The 27,923-nt window shown below is 45.5% G+C and overlaps 1 protein-coding gene across 2 annotated transcripts in view; it reads right to left on the bottom strand.

The window, feature by feature from the left end:
* PELI1 (pellino E3 ubiquitin protein ligase 1) overlaps positions 1 to 27,923 on the bottom strand; it is a 51,376-nt gene that overhangs the window by 5,730 nt on the left and 17,723 nt on the right. The window contains exons 1-3 of one of the 2 annotated variants that reach the window (XM_040430121.1): positions 17,472 to 17,698; positions 3,185 to 3,321; positions 950 to 1,079 (exon numbers count right to left, since the gene is read on the bottom strand). In XM_040430121.1, coding sequence (XP_040286055.1) covers positions 950 to 1,079; positions 3,185 to 3,255 — 201 coding nt within the window. In that variant the 5' untranslated portion in view covers positions 3,256 to 3,321; positions 17,472 to 17,698. Of the gene's footprint in view, positions 1 to 949; positions 1,080 to 3,184; positions 3,322 to 17,471; positions 17,699 to 27,923 lie in introns of those variants that run through there. The other variant, XM_040430120.1, reaches the window with a different exon arrangement.

Genomic DNA, 27,923 nt, shown 5'->3' with positions numbered 1-27,923 from the left:
GTGCATTGTATGTACGGCTCAGAAAAGAATATAGTAAGCAGCGGACCCAGAGCTCGGCCACAGCGATATGGATATACAAATATAGGGGGAAAAAACAAATCAAACTGCAAAACGCGTTAGCACCTCTTTTTACATTGCTTTTACATGGCTTAAATAAATTCTATTTTTAGCAGTTTGATCTGGATTTTTTCCTCTATTTCTACATTCATTGAGATACCCTGGCCAAGCAGAGGAACTTGTTGGTGACTCCACTGTCACCCAGAACATAAGGGACATGCACCGATGGCACATCCCCTTCACACCCGGCAACTGGGGCACATACCACCCACCGGCAGTATTTACCAGTGAAGGACTGAGGAAGCAGCCTGTAACTTTGGATGAGCAGATTTGGGTATCCAGTGGATGGTCAGGTCAGCAGAAAACAAAATTCTAGAACTTCAACTCGAGAGGCTTGGTACCAATTAGAAAGCATATAAATGGACTGCAATGACCCACCTAAAACGTATACAAGACTTTGAAGGGCCAGTTCTCTTCTTAAAGGGACACTCAATGGAACAAGAATGCTTACTCTATTTTATCTGCTTACAAGACAAGGTGAGCATGTCCAGAACCACCATGCAAATATACGATGTCTATGGGCAGAGCAGGGGTCAGTGGCTGTCAGACGCTTCCACTGCTGGTCATCCAAGGGACGAACAATAGTAATTAGACCAAGAAACTCCAACATGGCTGCTTGCGCTCCCCAATGGAATGGCCAGAGGGGCAACACCAGCACCCACATAAGTTATTAGAAGCCATAGTGCATGCAGGAATACATGAAATATAACCTTACATTAAGAGGCTGGGGAGAAGAAAGTTTTTTTTTTTTTTCATAATTACATTACAGGACACCCATTAAAAAAAGTCATCCATGGGATCCTTTGAGTCCAGGTAAGTGAGGAACAGTTACCTTTGCTGCCTGCGGTGTACAGGCAATATGAACTGTACTTGGCTTCACCCCATTTGCTTTCAGCCTTTTCAGCAGAGCAAACCTGCTTTTCCTTCTCCCTCTGTCTCCATTTGGAAGAGAGCCATTGTATCTACAAAAGTTCAAGAAAAAGCCATAAAACACAAATGATAACCGGTCACACTGTTACTGTGTAAAGCAAAGGTGCCCAGAGGGTGCTTGCTCCCTGCAGAGCTATTCTGCGCAGCGCCTAGCTATCTATTCAGTTATCCGGAAGGGAAGAGAAGGGTGTGCACGTATTTGCTTTATGGGGCATGTCAAACACTTTCTGTATGTCTCATATACTACAATGGAGATAGCCGCATATAAGCTTGGCCACTCCTTTTCTAAGGCTACTTTCACACTTGCGTTTACATTTTACGTTATTTAGATCCGGCAGAGGATCTCAATACTGGAGAAAAACGCTTCCGTTTTGTCTCTATTCATTGTCAATGGGGACAAAACTGAATGCTCCAAAGTAGGGTAGTTTCGATACCAAAATTTTGATTCGGTTTCAATACCATAAAAAAGCATTGCAATACTCGATACCATTCAAAACCCTGCGGAAAAAATAAAACGCCAATAAAAGCCGCGTGCATTCCGCATTTTATGGAACGTCCGGCCCATAATAGAACAGTCCTATCATATTTTTTTCTTTTTTTTCTTTTACAGTGTTCACCGCATAAGAGATTTTTTAATACTTTGGACTTTTTGGACGTGGCAATATGTAATATTTTATTTATTGTTTATATATTTTATATGTAAAATTGGGAATGGGGGTGATATATACTTTTTTGGTGTATTTTGTTTTTACAGTTTATTTAATAACTATTTCTCCCCTTAGGGGTTAGCGTCCCTTGTCCTATTTACCCTAATAGAGCTCTATTAGAGTGAATAGGACCTCACACTCTCCCTGCTGCCCTGTACATAGTACACACAGCAGCAGGGAGCTGACTATGGCAGTCAGGGCTTCAGTAGCGTCCTGGCTGCCATGGTAACCGACCCCGCAATTACACTGATGGCGCTACGATCAGAACTGCTTTGTGGCCACTGCCACCAACGATTTTAATACTGTGGAAAGAGGGGGGAGGGCGCACTGCGCCACCAATGTTTTTAATACTGGGGAGGGCGCACTGCACCACCAATGATAATTAACGTTTAATATACAAATACAGCCGGCAGCAGAAACACATTGCCGGCACCCGACCTCTGATAGGGCGCTGGCAATGTGTTTCTGCCGCATGTATTTGCAATGTATTATACGTTAGTTATCATTGGTGGCGCAGTGCGCCCTCCCCTTCTCCGCCCCTCTCTCCCCATTGGTGGCAGCAGCAGCACAGGGGGGAGGGAGAGACTTCTTCCTTCTCCCCGTGCTGCTGAGGGAACATGGCCACGCTGATAGCAGCACACTCATGTTCTCGGATACTGGGCTGTGCAGTTGCACAGCCTAGTATTAATAAAAGGCAAATCCTGGTATCGTATTGATACCAGAACAAAAGTATCGACTGGGTATCGAAAGTTCGATACCCGAAACAACTCTACTCCAAAATGCATTCCATTCCATTTGGTTGCGTTCCCATACCGAAGAGCAAACTGCGGTAACCTGCGGTTTTCTGTGCAACATGGGATGCGGAGCAAAACGGCATGGAATGCATTTTCTCGGACACTATAGAAAATGGATCCAGCATCCAATCACTTTCAATGGTATTCATGCCGGATCCGTCATTGCTATATTAAAGATAAAGAAACCGAATTCGTTCATATCGGATGCAGCCGGTTTTATTATCATGACTGAAGTGTTTTTGCTGATCCCTGCCAGATCAGGGAAAAACGTGTGAAAGTAGCCTAAACAGGGGAGCAAGGGAACCCCAATCTGAGGGTACGTGAAAACTCCACAAATGGTACCCCCACTTACCAGATATTTATGGCAGCTACTATGTCTTGCACTGGAATATCCCTTCAGGTTTTATTGTGTCACTTGGGAGTCGTACACTCTAAAAGCTGGGCGACCCACCTTTATCGCATGTGTATGGCCAGCATAGCAATGTGGACCTCAGAGCAAACAAGGTGGTGTAAAGAGAGGTTGTCAGGAAGCTCAGCCTACTGCTTGTCTGACAACAACAAGAGCGCTCTGTGCAGATTACGACTAAACCTTCAGAATAGTACAGTATACAGCACTGCAGATCCATGAGGACTCACCCCAGTACAATGAGCTCCCCATACTTCACAGGTGCTTTCGCAGGGTGGTTTTCTTGATCAGGAGAAAACATGAGCGTGGCCGTTACTTATACCCCAGTCTTATCAAGAGGTTTGGTGCACTTTTTTCATTATTTTGTCTGCAAGAAGAAGAAAAATTTGAGAAAACAACATGAGCAAGTGGATAAAGCAATGCCATGCAAAAAGTATTTTTAAAAAAGTGCCCCCCCCCCACAAAAAAAAGAAAAAAAGGACCCCATCGATTGTAAGCTGTGGGAATACAAACACTAACAGAGCATTGCACAGATCCCGCAGAAACCGAAAAGTGGAGACGAGAACAAGACGCTCCTTCCTTAGGTGTCCAAGGGAAGAGATGCAAATGGTAAATTTGAGGACAGGAGAGCCCTTTTAACGTCTTGTAACGATCTCAGATGTTGCTCGAGACCAGAGCAGGTAAAGTAAGTCACATCACCCGAGTCAGTCCACTGCTGGAGCAGAAGGCCTTTCCTTCTGGAAAGGTCTTGAGGAGTTCTGCATCAGGAGCTTGCAGAATGGCATAAAGGAAAGTTCTGACATTTGCAGGTTATGTACAGAACCAATACAACGTGTCCTCCACTCTGACCATCGCTACAATGAATACCCTCATCTGAAGCTAAATGATGACCTTCTCAGATGAAATGGGTGAAATGCTTCACTTTGTAATGCAATATGAATTATAAATGCAAGCATGAAAATTACATTCTGGATTGTGTCAGATCCTAAATTAGCACCAGAGACAGAGCTCGTCCTGAACATGATGTGCCATGCTATAGGCCAGGGATGCTCAACCTGCGGCCCTCCAGCTGTTGTAAAACTACAACTCCCACCATGCCCTTCTGTAGGATGATAGCTATAGGTTGTCCGGGAATGATGGGAGTTGTAGTTTTGCAACAGCTGGAGGGTCGCAGGTTGAGCGTGCCTGCTATAGGCCATGAGCCGTCTCTAATCTTTTGGTGCAGGTATCAGACACCCTCTCAGTCCCACCACCAGGTTTCTAGGGAGAGTTACAGGTCACTTTTTTAGGCCTCATGCACACGACCGTTGTGCGTTTTGTGGTCAGCAAATTGCGGATTCGCAAAACACAGATGGCGTCCATGTGCGTTCCGCAATTTGCGGAACGGCGCGGACAGCCATTAATATAACTGCCTATTCTTGTCTGCAAAACGGACAAGAATAGAACAGGTTATATTTTTTTTTGCGGAGCACGGAACAGAGCAACGGATGCGGAAAGCACACTGAGTGCTGTCCGCATCTTTTGCGGCCCCATTGAAGTGAATGAGTCCGCATCAGAGCCGCAAATACTGTGGCTCGGATGCAGACCAAAACAACGGTCGTGTGCATGAGGCCTTAAGCTAATATCTGTTGAATATGAATAAACGTTGGAGGACATGAGGTGGCAGGTCCTCTTCAAAGTGATTCCACTATGTAGGGTAGGTGCCCCTGAAACATAACCATACTTTTCTGGTGAAGATCTGGTCTGCTAATCCTTAGAAAGGTTTCTCTTTTTGTGGGTTTTTGGGGAACTATGGCAAGGGCTGCTCCACTCAGGGCACATGGCTCCCCTTCCTAGGGGATTCTCAAACAAGAGGGGGAGGCCACGGCAGTATTATTGTCACTGTGATGGTGCACCAAACAGAGAGGCCCCACCCACAGTGCACTGAAAACTGTGGGTGGGGCCGAAAAAAATAAAGAGTAGCTTTTCTCTGGATTAGAGGACCGGATTTTCACAAGAAAGGTATGGTTATAATTCAGGGCACCTACCCTACATGGTGGTATGCTTACTCTGAAACCGATTTTGGAAGTGACAACCTCCCTTTAAGATTTGTAGGACCTTTAGGCCCCTTTCACACGGGCGAGAATTCAATGCGGGTGCAATGCGTGAGGTGAACGCATTGCACCCGCACTAAATCCGGACCATTCACTTCAATGGGGCTGTGCACATAAGCGGTGATTTTCACGCATCACTTGTGCGTTGCGTGAAAATCGCAGCATGTTATATATTCCGCGTTTTCACGCAACACAGGCCCCATATAAATGAATGGGTCTGCGTGAAAATTGCTAGCATCTGCAAGCAAGTGCGGAAGCGGTGCGATTTTCACGCATGGTTGCTAGGAGATGATGTCAGTAAATTGATAAAAGTCAATTTACTGTATTATTTTCCCTTATAACCTGGTTATAAGGGAAAATAATAGCCTTTTTAATACTTACTAAAATGTGGATTTAGGGGTTAAAAACAAAATTATTAACTCAGCTCATCCTGTTGTTCGTGCAGCCGCCATAGTCTTCTTTCTTCTTCTTTTAGGAACTGCCAAAGGACCTTTGATGACGTAATCACGCTTACCACGTGGTGAGCTCAGTGCAGTCAGCGCAGGTCCTGCTGAATGAAGATAGATATCTTCTATTTTCATTCAGCAGGACCTGCGCTGCCCACGTGGTGAGCGTGATTATGTCATCAAAAGGTCCTTTGGCAGGTCCTGAAAGAAGAAAGAAGACTATGGCGGCTGGGCGAACAACAGGATGAGCTGAGATAATTTTTTATTTATTTTTTTAACCCCTAAAGCCACATTTTAGTAAGGGAAAATAATTAAATCTACAGAACACCTAACCCAAACCCGATCTTCAGTGAAGAAGTCCAGATGCGGGGTACCACATTCAGTTTTTTTTATCACGCACGTTCAAAACACATTGCACCTGCGCAATAAAAACTGAACATCGGAACGCAATCGCAGTCAAAACTGACTGCAATTGCGTACCTACTCGCACGATTTTCCCTGATCGCCGACGCAACGCATCCGGACATGCTCGTCTGTAAGGGGCCTTAGGAGAACAATATCATGGAGCACATCATTTTAATGTACAGGTAGTCAATGACAAACATTTGTAATGCACTGTTCTCACAGGGACTCAATGGATAGTTGGGTGACCCCTGGGATGTCAGTGACTGCCATATAGACACTGGACCCCAACACACAAGGCACACTAGGGTCAATTTCATAGGAAGCCAATTTGTCTATTTGTATATTTTTGGAGGTGGGAGGAAACCAGAGTACCCAGAGGAAATATACATACAAACTCCATGCAGATGTTGCCCTTGGTTGGATTCGAACCCAGTGCTAACAACTGAGCCCGGTGTCATTGGTGGAGTAGAATTTTTTTTTACAGATTATTATTATTTTTTTTACAAAGATACACATCTTGGACTATGTCTATGGAAAGCTGCGTTGCACTACCAGGCAACTACCACATGTAAATCACAAACCTATATAGTACTATGGAGGCTCAGTGCCTAGATGAAAGATACTACCCCCTAGGAGAAAGGGCAGGTGTGATCACATTTTCACTACCTGCCTGCACATGTGAACATGGACCAACACAGATGTCTTCAGCTGCCAAGCGCACAAGTAACAGGTCAGCCAGTGTCATAGGTACAAATCTGCTGACAGATGCCCTTTAGATGACACATTTGGGTATAAAATAGTCCAAGGGATCCCCGCCTGGTGGAGAGCAGGTTCTCCATGACATCAGTATGCCCCCATACAGACTGCCTGGTGGGTCTTCAGCAGCAAACCCCCTCCTGACCATTTTATTTCGGAGACACCTTCTCTTCTGAGACAAACACTTAATGCCGTAAGCATGTCCATGGGGACAAACGTCACGCAAAGGGTTAACCGGAAAGTAAGGATAGCAGTGCATTAATCTGGCAAGGAAACTTCGGCCTCATATTTCCGCAGCGCGGTGTCAAACCAACTCGCAGAACATAGCAACAGTAACTACGGGCAGCACGACACGGGAGATAGAAACTTAGTTGGTTGCAGTAAATCAAAAGAAGTCTGTGGCACAAAGCGCGCTGGAGAAGTGGGAGTTATTGCACTATCATTATATGCTCCCGTGAACCATGATTCAGACCTGACTCCGCACCCCGCTGCTTCATTACAAGCGACACGTTCGGAAAAATGAACGGAGGATGTGATGTGTGGTTCAATTATATACCTGCGCCATTAATTCAGTATGGGAAGGAACAGAAAGCTCTGGAGAACATTAGCCGGGACAATATTGTACAATTAGCCTCCCAACATGGAAAAGAACATGCAATTAGCAGAAGCTTAGAGGAGCCCGGTGCTGGTCAGCGGGGGCGTCACCTCATGGATCACCTATGGGGGTTACCTTGGTCAAACTAGATTCTATATGGAGGCGAAAAAGTGACCGCATGTGGAAGTGGCCTGACCCAGTGATAAGGAGCACTCCGCATAAAGCCCTGCCCATATGGGGCTGTCTGGGCCTGTAAGCCATACTTAATCAGTGACTCAGGTGGTTATTAAAAATTCTGTTCATGACAAACCCATTTGGTTTGCATACAGCTGAGGTGACGTGTACATTAGGCGATGAGGGCATGATATCGGCCTGGACAACACGTCACTGCAAACGTATGTAAATGATAGGTCTGTGGGAGAGGTGACCCTGGGCAGAGTTTCTAATAACGACCCATGTTGTACGGTCACGCTGTATACTTTTAGAACACAGCAGGTCAGCGTCCTCCAGCACTCCAATGGTTGTGAAACTGCAACTACTACAACTCCCAGCATGCACACCTGCTTGACTTCTCTCAGAACTCCCACAGAAGTGAAGGAAGCAAGTTCACACCTGGCAGCAAAAACTACACCGCTGCTGCCAGGTGTTAACTGGTCCTTAAAGAGGACCTTTCACTTGTATACAAACTAAAAACTAACTATATCTGTGGGCAGAGCGGCACCCAGGGGTCCCCCTGCACTTACTAGCATGTCTGGGCGCCGCTCCGTTCACCCGGTATAGGCTCCGGTGTCTGCGCTCCCTCTGTTGTACTGGACTGATTTTTTGTATGAGGCGTGTCCCTTGCTGCAGCACTGGCCAATCGCAGCGCACAGCTCATAGCCAGGCTATGAGCTGTGCGCTGCGATTGGCCAGCGCTGCAGCAAGGGACACGCCTCATACAAAAAAATCAGTCCAGTACAACAGAGGGAGCGCAGACACCGGAGCCTATACCGGGCGAACGGAGCGGCGCCCAGACATGCTAGTAAGTGCAGGGGGACCCCTGGGTGCCGCTCTAGTTAGTTTTTAGTTTGTACACTAGTGAAAGGTCCTCTTTAAAGGGGTTTTCCAGGATTACTATGGTGTTTAACAGATACGTTCATGTAGCCGTTTACCTCATGTACATCCTCCCCATGTTTTTGCTTTTTTTAGTCTTGACTCTCCTGACCAATTTTCACCATGTAAACCAATCCCTCTGGTTTGTTTCCATCCTGTATGTAGCATTTCCTGTTGCTGTCTCCAACCAAACCCATGATGCACTTCTCCTTTATCTGCCACAGCTCTAGCACCGCCCCTAACAACGCCCAGCTAGTTTATAGCTCCTCCCACCCAGCTAGTTACATAGACACTCCCCTTGGTGGATCAGTCATTACATGATATGAGGGCGCACAACATGAGGTCAGGAGGCCGCCTGTGACCCACAATACTACTCTGTGCAGTCCCGGCCATCAGGGCTGCATCCTGATGGTCCACAGCATATACCAAAAATCTCTCATAGGTCTAGCCTTCAAGAGAGGGAGAAGAGGTGGAAGTGAGGCCATGCATGGGTGCTGCTCTCTCCGTTGTAGTTTATCGGACACACCCCACTGTTTCTGGCGCTACCATATATTACCATGGAGGTGGTTACATGCATGTATGGCCGTCTCATCTTCTTTCATGGAATGCCGAACAGGACCTCCATTCTACAAGGGTCCTAGAGTGCAACCCCCACCTATGTAAGGCTAGTTTCACACTAGCGGCAGGGGAGTCCGGCTGGCGAACAGCCTGTCAGATCCGTCCTGCCGCTAGTTCACGTGTGCCCCCAGACTTATAGTCAGTGGGGACGGAGCGGCAGTCCGGGGGCACACGTGAACTAGCGGCAGGACGGATCAGACAGGCTGTTCACCCGCCAGAACAGCCTGCCCTGCCAATAGTGTGAAAGTACCCTTACACTTATAGCGTATACGGTCAATAAGCCACAGATGTCTCAGATGGAAATATCCCTTTAAGAGTGGAGTCAGTCTTTTTTGGAGTACTAGGGGCTTCCCATTTTAAGGTCCGTTTTATTTTACTGGCACTTTTTTTTTACCTAAAAACAGCTCCAGATGTTACAAATCTATGGGAATTATCAAATGAAGCAATACTGGGGTTTTTGCCCCACAAACTGTGTTTTTGGGGTTAATAGCTTTTTGTTTTTTTAAGCGCTGCATGCTCTGGGTGTGGCGTTTTGCCGCTCAATTGTCTGGCGTTTTTTTTGTTTCGTAATCTCTATTGTTTTTTGCCCCACTGATAAATACGCACGTGGCAATGTATGTTGCTTTTTTTTTTTTAAAAGGGGCTGTCCAGGATCCAAAAAAGCATGGCTGCTTTCTTTCACAGCGCCACACCTGTGCACAGGTCATGTCTGGTATTGCAGTGCTGAAGTGAATGGAGCTGAGCTGCAATATTTTGCATACAACCTGTGGAAAGGAGTGGCTGCTTTTTGGAAGAAAGCAGCCATGTTTTTCTGATCATGGACAACCCCTTTTTTACCATTGTATTCTTTTATATACTGCTCTACAGAGGAAGTGACATTAAAGGGGGCTATATACTTTTCTATATAAAAACGCAAGGCGTGCAAAAAACGTCAAAAATAAAAAAAAATCGCCTGTGCTCACCATTTGGCCGAAAAAGCCAAAAAACAAAAAAAAACAAACAAAAAAGTAGTAGCTACAAAAAACACCCCCAAAAACACATTACAATCCGAAACTGCAGCCCTCGGACATTAAAAGGTTGTGTACCCCCAACCGAATATATATTTATTGCCCAAATCACTTTCATATATAGGGCTGTAGTTTGTGAATGGAGTTGGGGGTTGGGAATTAACACAGTCCCTCTGCATATGCCATTCAGAAAATGCAGCCATACAGAGGCTCCAAGGTTCATACACTGTGCGGGGCCAGACACGCACATACCACCGCCCTATACTGCTTTTTCCTGTAATTCTTTCACGAGGCGACTCTCCAGGTGTAAGGAGCGTCTGCCGCTCCTCCTGGATAATTACATCCATGAATAATTAAAGTCCAGATGTGCTGGATCCTTCACAACCGGAGACAATGCTCTGATTAAGCCTGCCCCACAATGCACAGTAAAGCCTCTATATTGAGGCCAATAGCTGGCGCGTATAAAAGCAGCACTTGTGAGGTTTCACCCGTCCCAACCGAAGGGAAGACCAACTAAGGTAAAAGACGTTGCAGTCATTCCTAGAAGGTAAACTCATTACTTCTGGAAGGCGAGGTAGCATTTCACAGAGGCAGCAGTGTGTACGGCGGCCTGCACCTGATCTTTTATTGTGCCAACATAACCGCCAACATGCACGCCAAAGAGCACACAGTCAGGCTTTCAATATTCAAATCCAGTACAAGCGTGGTCTAAAAGAGTCTCTAAGGTTCAGAAAACCAAATTACTAAGGTTCCGTTCACACTGCGTTCTGGATCATCACTTCCCGACTTATACTTCCGACCCATGCCACCATTGTATGTATGTACGTGACCGGTTTTAGGGTCACATAGGCTACTTCACGTTCACACTGACGCATTCCAACGCACCCCAATATAAGTCAACGGGATATGCTGGTATCTGTCATTTGACTGATGATAGCTTGGATTATAGACCCTGACCACCATGATTCCTTCACCAGACTGTAAGAACTCTGTTAGTACATGCTTTAACAAACTAAAAATAAGCTGTAACTGAAGGTAAACCTTAGGCACTGTTCACATCTTGTTCTGTAAGGCTACTTTCATACTTGCGGCAGAGGATTTCGGCAGGCAGTTCCGTCGCCGGAACTGCCTGCCGGATCCATCAAAACATATGCAAATTGATGGCATTTGTCAGATGGATCAGGATCCTGATCCGTATGACAAATGCATTGAAATGCCGGATCCGTCTCTTCAGTGTCATCCAGAAAAACGGATCCGTCATTTATTTTTTTTTCACATTTTTTGCGGTCTGAGCATGCGCAGACCGCAAAAACTGATCCGTTTTGCTGGAACACTCGGGCCTGCCATTAATGCATTTCAATGGGAAAAAATGCCAGATCCGGCATTCCGGCAAATGTTCCGGAATTTTGGACGGAGATAAAACCGCAGCATGCTGCAGTATTTTCTCCGGCCAAGAAAACGTAAGAGGGACTGAACTGATGCATCCTGAACAGATTGCTCTCCATTCAGAATGCTTTAGGATAAAACTGATCAGTTCTTTTCCAGTATTGAGCCCCTAGCACAGAGCTCTATGCCGGAAAAGAATAACGCTAGTGTGAAAGTACCCAAACACATTCAGCATTCGTACTGAGAAAGTGTCCAGGGCACATGCCAAGGTTGGCTAACAACTAGTGATGAGCGAACTTCTGTTTTAAGTTCGGCGTCTAAAATTCGGCTTCCGGTTAGCGAAGAATCCCAATATGGATTCCGAATTCCGTTGTGGTCCGTGGTAGCAGAATCAATAATCGGCTACCACAGACCACAACGGAATTCGGAATCCATATCGGGATTCTTCGCTAACCGGAAGCCGAACTTTAGACGCCGAACTTAAAACAGAAGTTCGCTCATCACTACTAACAACCTTTTTGAAAAAAAAAAAATGCCAAAAGAGTGTCCTTTTGTCCTCTCTTGGGCTGGTATACGCATATCCTATACAGCAGACCACCGACAGACAGCAGCATACGCCATATTGTACAGTGTTTCCAGGGTTCCTGGAGGTTCCTTGCACCCAGATTAGAGGTTCTACAGAACAAAGCAACAAAACTCATCACTTTTAAAATAGGGAAGTTAAAGCGAGTTTACCTCAAAGGCGCTTTTTACAAAATAGTAACCTATCTGAGCCAAATTATAGCGCTGGAGAAGACTTACAGAATACTGTACCTGCCCTGACACCAGCTGATTTGAAGCAGGAATGGTAATAGGAGTTCCTCAATAGGATGCCGTGGTGTATGGTCGTGACTGCACCAAGAGGCCATGTCTGCCTGATTACATAGGGAAGTGCACTGACGACAAATGATGATTTTTTTGTGGCTGCATAATAGACTGGATCAGATGTCAAACAAGCATTTGCTCATTTGTCAGCTGATCGGTGGTGAGATTAGATGGACTGACGATCAGCCAAACAGTTCCTATCAATGTTCATTCCCAATAATAAGCTTGTGTAAAGGGCCTTAAAAGGGTTTTTCGGGTTTATAATATTGATGATCTATCAATATCAGATTGGTTGGGATCTGACTCCCAGCAAACCCACTGATCAGCTGTCTGAGGAGGCCATAGCTCTCCGCTGAGCGCCACGGCCTCCGTGCATCTTACCAAGCACAGTGCCGTCCATTAGATAGCAGCTGAGCCTGGTATTGCAGTACTCACTTGAATGGGAATGAGATTCACCTAGACCAGTGATGGCAAACCTTTTACAGACCGAGTGCCCAAACTGCAACATAAACCCACTTATTTATCGCAAAGTGCCAACACAGCAATTTACCTTGAATACTACAGTCCAATATGGAATATCTTCCATGTACTTTATCATTTATTTACAATATCCTGCCTACATTCAGTGTGCTGCCTGTGCTGTTCATAGTGCATCCTGCGCTGCTGAATAGCAGGATAAGTCTAAGACATATTGGTACACCATAGACTTTTTCCAGGGTGTGGGTGCCCACAGAGAGGGCATAGGTTCGCCATCACTGACCTAGACCATGTGACTGACAATCGTGATGTCACTGGCCTAGGAGAAGCCGAACCATTTACCGGAGCTCCGTGGTCTCTTCAAACAGCTGATGGGCGGGGGTGCTGGGAGTAGAACCCCCCACTGATCTGAAATTATTAACCTATCCTGAGAATAGGCCATCAATATCAAAATCTTGGCACAACCCCTTGAAGGCCAGAAGCCCTATGTGTAGCAGGGCAGATACTGATGACCTAGTGATTTGATCTCCCATATAAAGAGAATATACAGCAGCTGGAACAACAGCAGCTGGAAGCCTGGCAACTGAAGTATTCCCACAATATAGATGACATCAGATGATTGGTGTGCTGTTCTTGCAGCAAGCAGTGACCTCACCACTCATGTGGGGGATTATGTAATCCAGGATCATCATGATGTCCGACAGCGAAAGGAGGTCAAGCAGGAAGCTTCAGATACAAGCAGGACACCCCTTTATATGCTTATCATTATGGTCTGACTGAGAAAGACAACTAATATGATCAGATCTAGAGAAACCAATGACTTACCACAACTGATCTTATCTCCATCCACAACTGAGGCCGAATCCACCATTTATCACTGATGTGGAGGTAAGAGTCAATCCACACTGCAGAGTTCAGGAGGATCCACCTATGTCTACCTCTGGCAGATGCCTCCAACTATACCGCTATATAGGCATAAAGTGGCATATATAACCCATAGTCTGCCATGATAGAGATATAGATTATATATATATATATATATATCTATATATATATATCTATCTCTCTCTCTATCTATATATACACACACACAAAATAAACTAAAATACAGCATCATTCCTTTTTGCAGACTGTCAATTTATGGAATCACATAGCAGAGGGCACTTTTCCATGAAGAAATAAAGCTATTGGAGGTCAAAAAGGACACTTGACATCTGCCCTGTGCACCAGGAGCTTTCCTGCACAGTGTCAATGCAGCCTGAGGTTCCTTGGCCTACCCTCTACAGACAACTACTACCCTCATTTTAGGACTCATCCACATATAACAGTTGTGTCCAGCCACCCCGACATAAATAATGTCAAGCCTGTTCAATGTCCAAAACCAGTCATCTCTATGCAATGTTCCTCTGTCTGGTGGTAAAACTGACCAGGAAGTAAACAGCTGTTAGGCGGGGCTGCCGGGTGTCGGGCCCGTCCTGAGGATAGCTGATCAATATGTGGAACGTCACCGGCATAAACAGACAGATCCCCTGAACAAAATGCCAAGTCATTTTTTAAAATTGACCCAGCCAATGAGTCCCGATATTCATGAACTTTCGACCCCCGGAGGGGTAAGCCGGGTCCTCCCGACTATCAGGACTCACTGCTGGGTAGTGAACTACATTTTATCAAAATGGCTGGGTCAATTCAAGAAACTGACCCAGTGCTTTGTGAAGGGGGATCTGTCAACTGGTGACAGATTCTGTTTGAAACTAATCCCCCATCCCCACGTACGAGGGCGGTGGAGTCGACTCTCCCCTCGTGGAGCCACGCTCTCTTCCTCCACAACACACTGCTAGAGCTCAGATCTGTGTGTGGGCTGTCTGGAACATTTAACATGTTAATAAGATGGATATTTAAAGCAGCTGGCACAATTTACCAGAACCAAAAAGATAAGCCCACACGTAAGAAGTAGGAGAGTCGACGATGTGCCCACATTACATAGCAGAGTCCTGAAGCCTACCACAGCGTTGTCCCACCGCAACCATCACAAACCGAGGACTGAACAGCTGCTGCCAAACAATACAACCTGTTTATCTGTGGCCGTACGTTACCAGTCTTCCAACTGCTCCTTCACCAGCTCAGGGGCCACAAGGCTTCTAAGGCCCTGTTCACACCCTGTGGTGTGGAATAATCTAGCCAGCTGCTCATTGGACCAAATTATATTTCTTAGGCACATCCATAGTATCATCTATTGTGATGGCCACCGACCAGGTTCCTACCTGCCATCAGTGGAGACCACCACATGCTGCCTCTTCTCCAGTGACATTCGGGGCCACAGTTTAGGATCAGTCAGATTGGTTAGATTTCACCAACTCTTAGGTCCTGTTCACACTGCAGATTTTGACGCTGTCAAAATCAGATACGTATAGCGTGGCAAAAAACTGCCACGGCTGTTCACTTTAGAAGCCGCTGACCCCCCATTAAATGGAACCTAGCTGCAAGTGGACAGCCGCGGCAGCTGTCCACACACCACGCCGAGAAGGGTCACACCCCTTTTTGGTGCAGTCACGACTTTAAACAATGGGTGGCAAACACCGCGTGGCCACTGGAGGAATTTCCTTTTTGTGTATGGTCCCTTGATGCTGCTTTTTTTTTTTTTTTTTTTTGGCCGTTATTTGGCATTTTTGTGACATTTTCCTCTGTTATGGATGAGCTAATATCTGTGACTACAGTTTAGCTACAGTACAGGTAGTCTACGGTAGTCACAGACACACCTCCTGCCTTGTCTTTAGTTCAGGCTGCAGCTCGGAAAGAGACACCTGCAGCAACGCTGTCGCAAAAGACAGCCCAATTTGGACTGCTTTTACAGTGGCGAATTTCAAAGAAACCTGCTGATCAATTCCAGTGACAGAAATTCATCAAGGTAGTCGTGGTGTGTGGATGTACTCTACGGGCAGAATGATGATACAACATGAATTACTAGTCCACCAGAGAGAAGAATAAGATGACCAGATAATGGCCACACGTGTTTGGAGCAAAATGGGCTTTAGGGGGCATTCACACTATATGCTTCACATGTGCGCCAGGACAATTCATGGCACATACATCCACCGGAGGTCAGAAGAGCATCCACCTGGCCTTCTCAGGCACATATACACACAGTGAAAACATAGATAAAAATAAGTCAAACAACTTCCCGGTATAATGTGAGCGCAGCACAATCATCCGGGGATTTCCCTCACAGATATGAAAATCTCCTGGACGTCACTTACGGAGGGAATGTAAACCTCTACAGGACACCACCTCCTCTGGTTTATCTCCATGGTGTGAATTTTCACCTCAAAGCAAAAATCACAGTGACAGTAACAGGTGGCCAAGTGTGGGAGGACCTCCGCAGAGGAGCCATCTGTCCCTCCACACAGCTGCCTGCGGTGGCCATCACAGAACCTCCATTACATGCTACCAAGAGGGGTTTCGGCCTAAGGACAACAAGCCTGCCGACCCGCACTGATAAAGCATCAAAGAGTATATGTTATATATGATACGTGTGTGCAAAATAGTCACTGACCAGCCACAAGACTACACAAACCTTCACATGTCCTCTTCTGTCAAGACGTTAAAGGCTATTCTGTAGCCATCTCTCTACCGGGAAAGCTGGGTGACAAACATGGCCACCATTACAGCTCACATACAGGTTGTCACCCATCTTTCCTAAGGCAGCAAATCTGTATTGTAAATTACAGCGATATATACCTTCCAGAGCTGAGAAAAGCGAGATTAGACAGCAGGAGAGACAGTGAGTGACAGAAAGAAAGAGAGAGAGAGAGAGAGAGAGAGAGACACACGCACAGAGAGTGAGAGACACAAACAGAGTGAGAGAGAGAGAGCAAGAGAGAGACACACACACAGTGAGAGAGAGAGAGAGACACAGAGTGAGACACACACACACACAGAGTGAGAGAGAGACACAAACAGAGAGAGACAAACAGAGGCACAAACAGAGAGAGACAAACAGAGGCACAAACAGAGAGAGACAAACAGAGGCACAAACAGAGAGAGACAAACAGAGAGAGGCACAAACAAACAGAGAGAGAGAGAGAGAGAGAGACAGAGACACACACAGAGAGAGAGAGACACAGAGTGAGAGAGAGACACACACAGACAGAGAGAGACAGTGATCGAGTGAGAGAGACACTTGACAGAAGAGGACAGGGAACACTACTTTCCAGGTTCGGCTACAATATGGGTACATAGACAACCCCCCTGTATAACCCTGTCTGAGTAATAACCACACACTTACGGTAGATATGGATAAGTCACCTCATCTGTCATGAATAACACTTCGAGGATACAATAAAAGGAAAACATATTTCCTGAGTCACTTACAGGAATTCACGAGCCCAAGCCAGAAAACAAGAGACCGTCCACTTCTACGGATCCAACAGCGTTTCCCCTATTCATGTCCAAGGATACAAAGTAGAAAGGACATCATAATCTGCTGCTTAAAGGGGCAGCCCTGCCAAAGATGCCTACAAGTGGATGCTCCTGAGATGGAGGACAGTGGCTAAGTATTGATGAGGGGGGGACGGGACGGGACAACTTTTTATGCCACTGAAAAAACACAAAATCCCTCCCGACATGGATGATAACAGGAAGCAATAGACAGCATTCCCCTGTACCACACCTGGGGATAAGACCTTAGAACAAGAGATACTGTATATGCAGTGTAATGGAGGGCCCTCATGGTAAGTAAAGCCAGGCCTCGAGGACACCTACCGGCATACACATCCACTCACCTCTGCTGAAGAGCACAGGGCGATACAATCCAGAGCAGTGTGGCAATCCTCCTGCACGCACAATATCCCGATTGCCTGCTTTTCCTTGACTTATGTGTTTGGTGAGGCGTGCTGACTCAGACGGGTGGGAAGGTCCTATGCAAAACAGGTAAACAGCATCCTGCAAGCAATAGGACAGCCTGCGATCTGACTCACAGCAATCTGTGGCTTCAAAAGGAAGAAGAGGAAGTGAAAGGATGCACGACTCTGCCAGCACCCCCCACCGACTGCTGATAGATAGCGAGAAGCTGGAACAAAAGCCTCGCCGTCATGTGATAGCTCCTCACAGTCATCAGGTGCCAGAGGTCTCTCCTGTCCACGCTCCTCGCTGGATTCATTTCACGTCTCAATCAGATAAAAAAATGACAGGGGTGAAGAAGCCCCGGCTTGTGTTCCCTCTTACACGAGCGAGTTTTCCACGCTGGTGCAATGTGTGACGTGAAAGCATCGCACCCGCATTGAATCCTGACCCATTCATTTCAATAGGTCTGTGTACATGAGCATTTTTTTTCACGCATCAGTTCTGCGTTGCGTGAAAATTGCAACATGTTCTATATTCTGCGTTTTTCCTGGCCCCATAGAAGTGAATGGGGTTTCAGTGAAAAACGCATTGCATCCAGAAGTGCGGATGGAGTGCGTTTTTCACTGATGGTTGCTAAGAGATGTTGCTTGTAAACCTTCATTTTTTTTATCACGAGTGTGAAAAACGCATCAAAACGCATTGCACCCGCGCGGAAAAAACTGAACGCAATCGCAGACAAAACTGACTGAACTTGCTTGCAAAATGGTGCGAGTTTCACTGAAGGCATCCGGAGCCAATCCGTCACACTCATGTGAACGAGGCCTTACTGTATGAAATCTGAGGCATCAGGAGAGTAAATCGGGGTGCCAGCTCTTTCAGGCCATTGTTGGATACATATATCATAGGCATGTACCCCTGTGATTTCATGGACTCCCCCATAATATAACACTGGCGGTGATATAGTGCTATATCGTACTGCAGTCTAATAATCGTACTTTGGAATCTTCGCCTTATAATAGATTGAAGGGGGTGTCCAGGATTTTACAGGGGTTGTCCTCCGAAGTCCCACACCCTGCACCCCGACAATCAGCTGATCTGAGGTCAGCGCCAGAATGACACGGCTGGTAACTGCCTTTGCCCTTGAAATGAATGGTAGCAGCGCTGCAGTAACCAGCCCCGTCCACTACACACTAGATGGCGCTGTGTAGTTCTGGTGCTGGAGCGGATTGGCAGAGGTGCGAGTTGCCTGACCCTGCCGATCAGATAGTGAAGGCCTATCCTGAGGATAGACCAGCACTTGTAAAATCCTTGACAACCCCTTAAGGTCTGGTCACATCACATTAAATGGATGCGAATTACAAGCTTTTACCGCATGCAACACTGGCCAAAACGACTCTCTTTGGCCCTTCATCAAGCTAATTCAGCCCTATGAATATGTTTAGAGCATACATTGGGCGCTATCATGCATACATGCTAAATGAACTTCAACTAGCCCAGCACATCATGCACATGGCAGAGCCTGGATGGCACTTTAAGGCCTCGGTCACATTTCTGGAAAAAAAAACAGTCCATTTAACATCATTACACGGACGCTGCTCAGCTGGAAATTAATCTCCAGAGCATCTCCTATCAGTGGTCAGTGAAAAACGGACGCAACATGGATGCCATCTGTAATGTGACCCATAGACTTCAATTGGCGTGTTTGGTCTGCATCATGTACAGAAGTAGAGCACTGACCCATGGTCAGTATAAAAATACTGATGTGTGAACAGACACAGTGAAATAAACGAGTACGCGTGCTGTCCGTGGAAAATGCAGATAGCACATGTCAGTGAAAAACGGAAACGAGGTCTAAGAGTGTAGGAGCCTTAATTTGGCATCTGATGAAGCAGTTTTTTATGTCAAATTCCATCATTAGTTTGAGAATTCACTGCTTGTCTGGATACTAAAACATAAAATAATAAATTCTTTAATTCAATACATGCTAAAACCTAATTTCATGTAACCCTGAGAGAAACAACCTAGGTCTGCCTCGGTATAAGTGTGGAGGCGTCCAGTATGGCTCCCCTAGTCTCCTAGATGTGTCTTATTACGGCCCAGTATAACATGGAGGGTTCTCCGGGCTGGGTGCATGAGGCAGGAGCCACAGACTCAGGAAGCAGCAAGGAGATTGCATAGGACCTACCCCTACGACAACATAGTCCTTCCTATCCAGTATCTCAAGACACGGTAGTCAAGTGCTGGAAGTGGTTGGGTAGTCCCAGAAGACTCCCGGGTACCATCTGAGCTGTGCTTGTAGGTTCTTCTCGGGTTTCACTGAGTTTTTCAAGATTTCCTCCCACATTATACAAATCATACTTGAGGTATGGGAACCAGACTGTTTGCCCTGTGGAGCACAGGTAAGTACCCACGTGAGTGGATTCCTTGTAACGGGCAGACAATGATGTTAATGAAATAATGAGTAATAAAAAATAAAAAAATTACTTTATAGCACTGAGTCATTTTACAAATTGGCCATAATTAAAACCATCTGCCTAAGGCCTCATGCACACGACCGTTGTTCTGGTCCGCATCCGAGCCGCAGTTTTTGCGGCTCGGGTGTGAACCCATTCACTTCAAAGGGGCAGCAAAAGATGCGGACAGCACTCCGTGAGCTGTCCGCATCCTTTGCTCCGTCCCGTAGCCCCACAAAAAAAAAAAAAAAAAAAATAGAACATGTCCTATTCTTGTCCGTTTTGCGGACAAGAATAGGCATGTCTACAATGGGCCGCATGTTCCATTCCGCAACTTGCGGAAGGCACACGGGCGGCTTCCATGTTTTGTGGATCCACAATTTGCAGACCGCAAAAAAACGGAAGTCATGTGCAGGAGGCCTAACTCTACGTAGGCCTTCCTCATGCCGCCAACTCTGCTCTGACCTCCAAGGTATGGACCTCTTAAGACCTTGGTCATAGCCAGCGATTTGTGGGATCAGACCAGACGGGTTAGTCTTCGTTCCCTATGACCCTGCTGTCACTTTCAGTACTAAGGAACGCCCCACAACACCCGCTGTTTTGGAGATGCTCTGGAGCAGTCTAGCCATCACAAATTGGCTCTGGTCAAAGTTGCCTAGATCCTTACGCTTGCCCATTTTTTCTGCTTCCAACATGTCAACTTCAAGAGTCGACGGTTCACCTGCTGCCTGATATATCAGTGTCGCTGCGTTATTGGAGCATTCCAGTTTCTAATAAATATGTCTTAAAGGGTTCTGGACTGAGCTGCAGTACCAACCAAGGCCACCCCTATCCAGGGAACCCCTTTAAATGGCATGAATCAAACAACTTAAAGGGGTTCTTCAGGCTTTTAATACTGTTGACCTATCCTTAGGATCGGTCATCAATATCAGATCGGCGGGGGTCTGACATCAGCTGTATGAGGAGACAGCGTGCATGTGCCATATCCCTTCCTGTCCACCACTGCTGTATATGGCAAAGCAGCAGTGAGCAGCAAGAGACACGGCACGTGCACACTGTGGCCTCCGTCTCCTCATACAAGTGATCGGCAGGGGTGCCAGGTGTTGGACCCTCGCCAATCTAATATTGAGGACCTATCCTGAGGATAGTAGTAGTAAAGGACCGGCACTCACTCTTGAAATCTTGCAAATATTTCTTTATTCACACATATCTGTGTCTGTGATAATCGTACCTTGGAATCTTCACAGACACAGATATGGAATAAATAAATTTTTGTAAGACTTCAAGAGTGAGTGCCGGTCCTTTACTACTACTACTATTATATGGGATGCCAATCCTAGGACGCGTATACCACCACGCCAGATTCGCAGAGCCAACTGATCTACAGCCTGAGGATAGGTCATCAATATTAAAAGCCCGGAGAACCCCTTTAAACAGGTATAGTCCAATGGGCAATCCGATTCAGTGACTGACAGCTATCTCTGCTTGTACACCGATTCACGGAAGGCTGTCAATCACTTAGGAGACCGCCCACTGGACTCCTAAGCTCAGAATAAGCAGAGCATTAAATGATAAAATACAAGTTGTAATAAGTCCTTTTTTTCTCAGAAAACTATAAAATCAATATATTCATTTCCTCCTGCTCTGTAGCGTGCTGTTCACAGAGAGGACTGCATTTTCAACGTGATGGGGTCCCTTTAAAGCATACATTCTGGCTTCCTGCAGCAACCAATAGAGAAAGCTGTTTTTTTGGAGTTTTACATCCATGTCTTCAAGGTATTTGGAGTTCAGTATCAGAAAAACACAGCTATAATATATTAAAGTAGCAATCCCATAATTCTTTTTTCTGTGACCTATTAGAAAGGTGCATGATGTAAACCGTAGTGAAGGTAATTTTCTTACCAGTGACTGTATTTGTTATAACCTCCCTTCTGATTCTCAGCTGTGTCATGTGACCAGCACTCTGCCTCTCCAAATAACGTGTGGACAGGAAGTCGGTTTCTCTGTGTATTCCTATTGGAGCCTCAATGTCAGTCTCATAGGAATGAATAGAGCAGTAACTGACTTTCTGTCCTGTGTCAGTTGGAGATCAGAGTGTTGGTCACATGACACAGCAGAGGATCAGAAGGGAGGTTATAACTCACAAATACAGTCACTGGTAAGAAGTTTAGTAGTAGTAATTTTTGTGGGAGTGCTTCTTTAATATTAAAAATGTAAATTAAATCAGCACAAGCCTGACCTATTTAGATTAAAATAACAAAATTTAGATGCCAGTTCTGGGATCGGCACCCATTTCTAAAACCGGTTCCACCCCCCTTCCTCAACCAGCCTGGATGAGGCCGTTTCTGTAGCTCTGCAATGGGAATCGTGCACATGAGGTTACTCTGCAATTCTAGACTGCTCCCAGAAACTCTTAGTGATTTAATATTTCCTTCATTAATATATATCTAAAAAAAAAAAAAAAAAACACTAGGATTGTTAACCCAAATCAATGTTAAGTTCTGGGCCTTTAATAATTTTTCCCCTTTGAGGGCTTTTACTGCCAAAAGCAAGGAAAACCCATGTACATTACTCGTTTCCATGGAATAACAGTCGCTGTGTCCCGAGAACAAATCTGTACAAGGATTTAATGTTGGAGAAAAGCCATGTCCACGAGCCAACACAAACCATGCTAAGAATGCCTTCCTAATCCTGAGATATGAAGAATTGATCTGAAATAGAGGCTGTTTTCTGATTCTTTGACCTAGTTACTGAGCAACCCTGATCTAACAGGGACATGAAACCCGAACACACATGGATTTATTCTGGAAGCCACCGACAGAAGGTAGACACCTTGAGAGAAAGCTAGAGGAAGCCAAAGAGGAGCTCCAGAAGAGAGCTGCAAATCCTCCAGAAGAAAAATATTCTGCAAACTTTAAAGGGGAACTCAAGAGTTTCCTATTGTAAGGCTACATTCACAGGACAGGGTTAGAAACAGCCACACTGACAGTTTTTCATGACCATTTTTGAACCATGTGTTCATCCATTTTCTGGCCATCGGTACGTTTTTAATGGCCGTTTTACATCCATTTTTAACAGCCGTGAACAACACATGATTTTCATTGTTTTAAGTTAAAACCCCAACCTCTGCAGTGCTCCCTATAGTGCCCTCAGTATAAATAATGCGCCCCCTGTTGTTATAATTAGTGATGAGCGAAGCGAGCTTCAGATGAAACATCTGAAGTCGCTTCGTTCAAAACTTCGGAACAATACTGTACGTAGAATCGTCTCCGTACAGTATTAGAATGTATGGCTCCGATGAGCCGAAGTAAGCTACTCACGAAGTCGGATGGCATCCGTGGTTTTCACGGACCCATAGACTATAATGGACGTGATGGATCCTTGAACACGGACAAAATAGAGCATGCATCTGTGCTAAAAACACTGACCCACAAACCGTGCTAAAAACACTGGTGTCTAAATACACACATTAAAATGAATGGGGACATGTGCTGTCCGTGAAACGCTGACGTGTGAATGAGTCACACGCGACTTTGTGAATAACTAACTTCGGCTCATCGGCGCCCATGCATTCTAAGGCTACTTTCACACTGGCGTTTTGGTTTCCGTTTGGGAGATCCGTTCAGGGATCTCACAAGCGGTCCAAAACGGATAAGTTTTGCCCTAATGCATTCTGAATAGATAAGGATCCGCTCTGAACACATCAGTTTGCCTCCGTTCCGCTTTGGAGGTGGACACCAAAACACTGCATGCAGCGTTTTGGTGTCCGTCTGACGAAACTGAGCCAAACGGATCCGTCCTGGCGAACAATGTAAGTCAATGGGGACGGATCAGTTTTCACTGACACAATTTGGCACAATAGAAAACGGATCCGTCCTCCATTGACTTTCAATGGTGTTCAAGACGGATCAGTCTTGGCCATGTTAAAGAAAATACAAACGGATCCGTTCTGAACGGATGCATGCGGTTGTATTATCTGAACGGATGCGTTTGTGGATCCGCACCAAACGCGCGTGTGAAAGTAACCTAACACTGTACGGAGACGGATCTCCGTACAGTATTATTCTGAAGTTTTAAAGGAAGTGACTTCAGATGCTCAACACTAGTAATAATGGCCCCCAGTATAGATAATAGCCTCCAGTTGTGACCCCATATATAATGCACCTGCCTCCCCCCCAACCCTGCGAGTGCAGACAATAGACACAACAACAATAATTAAAATACTCACCTCATCCACTGGAACGTACGAGAACACTCGCTCTTCCCCGCACATTCGAGTGGATGAGGCGAGTTATTTTATATTTTTTCTTCCTGAGACTTTTGTAAGCCGTTTTAACGGCCATTGGACGGGTGTACTCCTGTCTACACGGCTGTTAAAAATGGGCCTATTGAAAACGGCCAAATATTCTATTTTTTGACGTCCACTATTCACTGAGCATTAAATAGTGGACGTGTGAATAGCCCCACAGACTTTAATTTGCTTTGAAGACGGCTGTTTTTCACTGTTGTGTGAATATAGCCTGAAACCCTCTTTACAGGGGACAATTCAGCAGACGATGGTCGGGAAGGAAGCATTCCGCGATCTCCTCCACAGTATGGAGTGGAGTGGTCACTATTGTGATCGCTCTCTCTCATACTGGCTCATTGTTTGCCGGCAGCAGAGGCCGTTTAGATGGCAGGGCTACATCTGCTGCTAGCAAACGATAGTTTAGGTGACTGCACAAATGATCATATTACCCAACGAACGAGTGTTTCGCTCACTCATCAGGTAATCGCCGGAACCTTTACACCTCCAGATCATCGCTAACAAGTGTTCCTATGAATGCTAGTTAGTGATTATCTGGCGGATTCTCGGCCTATGTAAAAGTGCCTTTGTTTGTTCCCAAGACGCTCCAAAGGTCCCCACTGGTGGTTATTTTCCTGCACGCATGTGACTGGCACTCAGCCGTCATGGTAGCATATAGCAGTCGTGTGAACATACAGCAGGAAAATAAAGACCAGTGGGTACCACAGGACCATTAGAACTGGGACATTTACCTGTTTAAGGCCCCTTTCACACGAGCGAGTTTTCCGCGCGGGTGCAATGCGTGACATGAACGCATTGCACCCACACTGAATCCGGACCCATTCATTTCTATGGGGCTGTGCACATGAGCGGTAATTTCCACACATCACTTGTGTGTTGCATGAAAATCGCAGCATGTTCTATATTCTGCATTTTTCACGCAACGCAGGCCCCATAGAATTGAATGGGGCTGCGTGAAAATCGCACGCATCCGCCAGCAAGTACAGATGCGGTGCGATTTTTACGCACGGTTGCTAGGAGACGATCGGGATGGGGACCCGATCATTATTATTTTCCCTTATAACATGGTTATAATGGAAAATAATAGCATTCTTAATAAAGAATGCATAGTACAATAGGGCTGGAGGGGTTAAAAATAAATAAAAAAATAGTAAATATAACTCACCTTATTCCACTTGATCGCGCAGCCCGGCTTCTCTTCTGTCTTCTTTGCTGTGCACAGGAAAAAGGACCTTTGATGACGTCACTGCGCTCATCACATGGTCCGTCACATGATCCATCACCATGGTAAAAGATCGTGTGATGGACCATGTGATGAGCGCAGTGACGTCATCAAAGGTCCTATTCCTCAAAGAAGAAGACAGAAGAGATGCCGGCTTATTTTTATTTATTTTTTAACCCCTCCAGCCCTATTGTACTATGCATTCTGTATTCAGAATGCTATTATTTTCCCTTATAAACCATGTTATAAGGGGAAATAATACAATCTACACAACCTTGAACACAAACCTGAACTTCTGTGAAGAAGTTCGGGTCTGGGTACCACATTCAGTTTTTTATCACGCGCGCGCAAAACACATTACACCCGCGCGATAAAAACTGAACAACGGAACGCAATCGCAGTCAAAACTGACTGCAATTGCGTACCTACTCTCGGGGGTTTGCCGCAACGCATCCGGACACGTTCGTCTGCAAGGGGCCTAAGGGTCCTTTGGCTGATACACTGGGAAAGGATTGGAATGAACCGTACGTTTCCAATCATTGCTCCCCTCTCCAGTTTGAGCTGCATTTAGGCTGGGTCTACACACCAACATGAAGAGCACAATGCCACACTGCGACATCGCATGTAATGTTACTCTATAGAGATGAGACGTGACCGGCTGCAACCGCAACACAAAATGCGAAAAATTCACTGTTAGAATTTTGGTTGCAAGTCGCAGACAATTTTGCCATCACAGACCACAATGCAAGTTGCGTGTGACTACGTCTTTCCTAAGATTTTGCCTTTTTTTATTTTACAGCCAAATCACATCTCTAAAATGGACCCGTGGTCCCTGTGTAGCTCCAGCCTTACATTCCCCTATGTATGGGAATGAACAATCAATACTTTTAACATTTCCTGCAGCTAGTTTATATTTTTAAAAAGACTGTCAAGGGCTACAAAAAGATGGCTGCTCCCTTACCAAAAAAAGAACAGCACCACATCTGTCCACAGGTTGCATGAGGTATTAGACCAAGGATGCCCAACAAGCGGCCCACCAGCTGTTGCAAGACTATAACTCCCAGCATGGCCCGACAATCTTCAGCTATCAGGGCATGCTGGGAGTTATAGTTTTTCCAACGCTGGGGGGCCGCAGGTTGGGCATCTCTGTATTAGACCCTCAACCCCATTGACTTCAATGGAGCTGAGATGAAAATAGGGGGCATATCCCACGGACATGTTTTTCCAGGACTAACTCTTGGATCTCATTTTAAATAATGCATGCTATTAAAAGAGATATACAGTTGCAAGAAAAAGTATGTGAACCCTTTGGAATGATATAGATTTCTGCACAAATTGGTCATAAAATGTGATCTGATCTTCATCTAAGTCACAACAATAGACAATCACAGTCTGCTTAAACTAATAACACACAAAGAATGAAATGTTACCATGTTTTTATTGAACACACCATGTAAACATGACTAATGATATCTCCAAGAGCTAATTGGAGTGAGGTGTCAGCCAACTGGAGTCCAATCAATGAGATGAGATTGGAGTTGTTGGTTACAGCTGCCCTGCCCTATAAAAAAAAAAAAAAAAAACACACACACACCAGTTCTAGGTTTGCTTTTCACAAGAAGCATTGCCTGATGTGAATGATGCCTCGCACAAAAGAGCTCTCAGAAGACCTACGATTAAGAATTGTTGACTTGCATAAAGCTGGAAAGGGTTATAAAAGTATCTCCAAAAGCCTTGCTGTTCATCAGTCCACGGTAAGAAAAATTGTCTATAAATGGAGAAAGTTCAGCACTGCTGCTACTCTTTCTAGGAGTGGCCGTCCTCCAAAGATGACTGCAAGAGCACAGCGCAGACTGTTCAATGAGGTGAAGAAGAATCCTAGAGTGTCAGCTATAGACTTACAAAAGTCTCTGGCATATGCTAACATCCCTGTTAGCGAATCTACGATACACAAAACACTAAACAAGAATGGATTTCATGGGAGGATACCACAGAATTAGCCACTGCTGTCCAAAAAAAACATTGCTGCACGTTTACAGTTTTCACAAGAGCACCTGGATGTTCCACAGCAGTACTGGCAAAATATTCTGTGGACAAGTGAAACCAAAGTTGAGTTGTTTAGAAGAAACACCCAACACTGTGTGTGGAGAAAAAGAGGCACAGCACACCAACATCAAAACCTCATCCCAACTGTGAAGTATGGTGGTGGGGGCATCATGGTTTGGGGCTGCTTTGCTGCGTCAGGGCCTGGACGGATTGCTATCAAAGGAAAAATGAATTCCCAAGTTTATCAAGACATTTTGCAGGAGAACTTAAGGCCATCTGTCCACCAGCTGAAGCTCAACAGAAGATGGGTGTTGCAACAGGACAACGACCCAAAGAATAGAAGTAAATTAACAACAGAATGGCT

This window comes from Bufo bufo, chromosome 4 (assembly GCF_905171765.1).
Source record: "Bufo bufo chromosome 4, aBufBuf1.1, whole genome shotgun sequence".
NCBI classification, from domain to species: Eukaryota; Metazoa; Chordata; class Amphibia; order Anura; family Bufonidae; genus Bufo; species Bufo bufo.
Note: the sequence above shows the minus strand (reverse complement) of the source record. Positions and strands in the feature narration are given on the sequence as shown.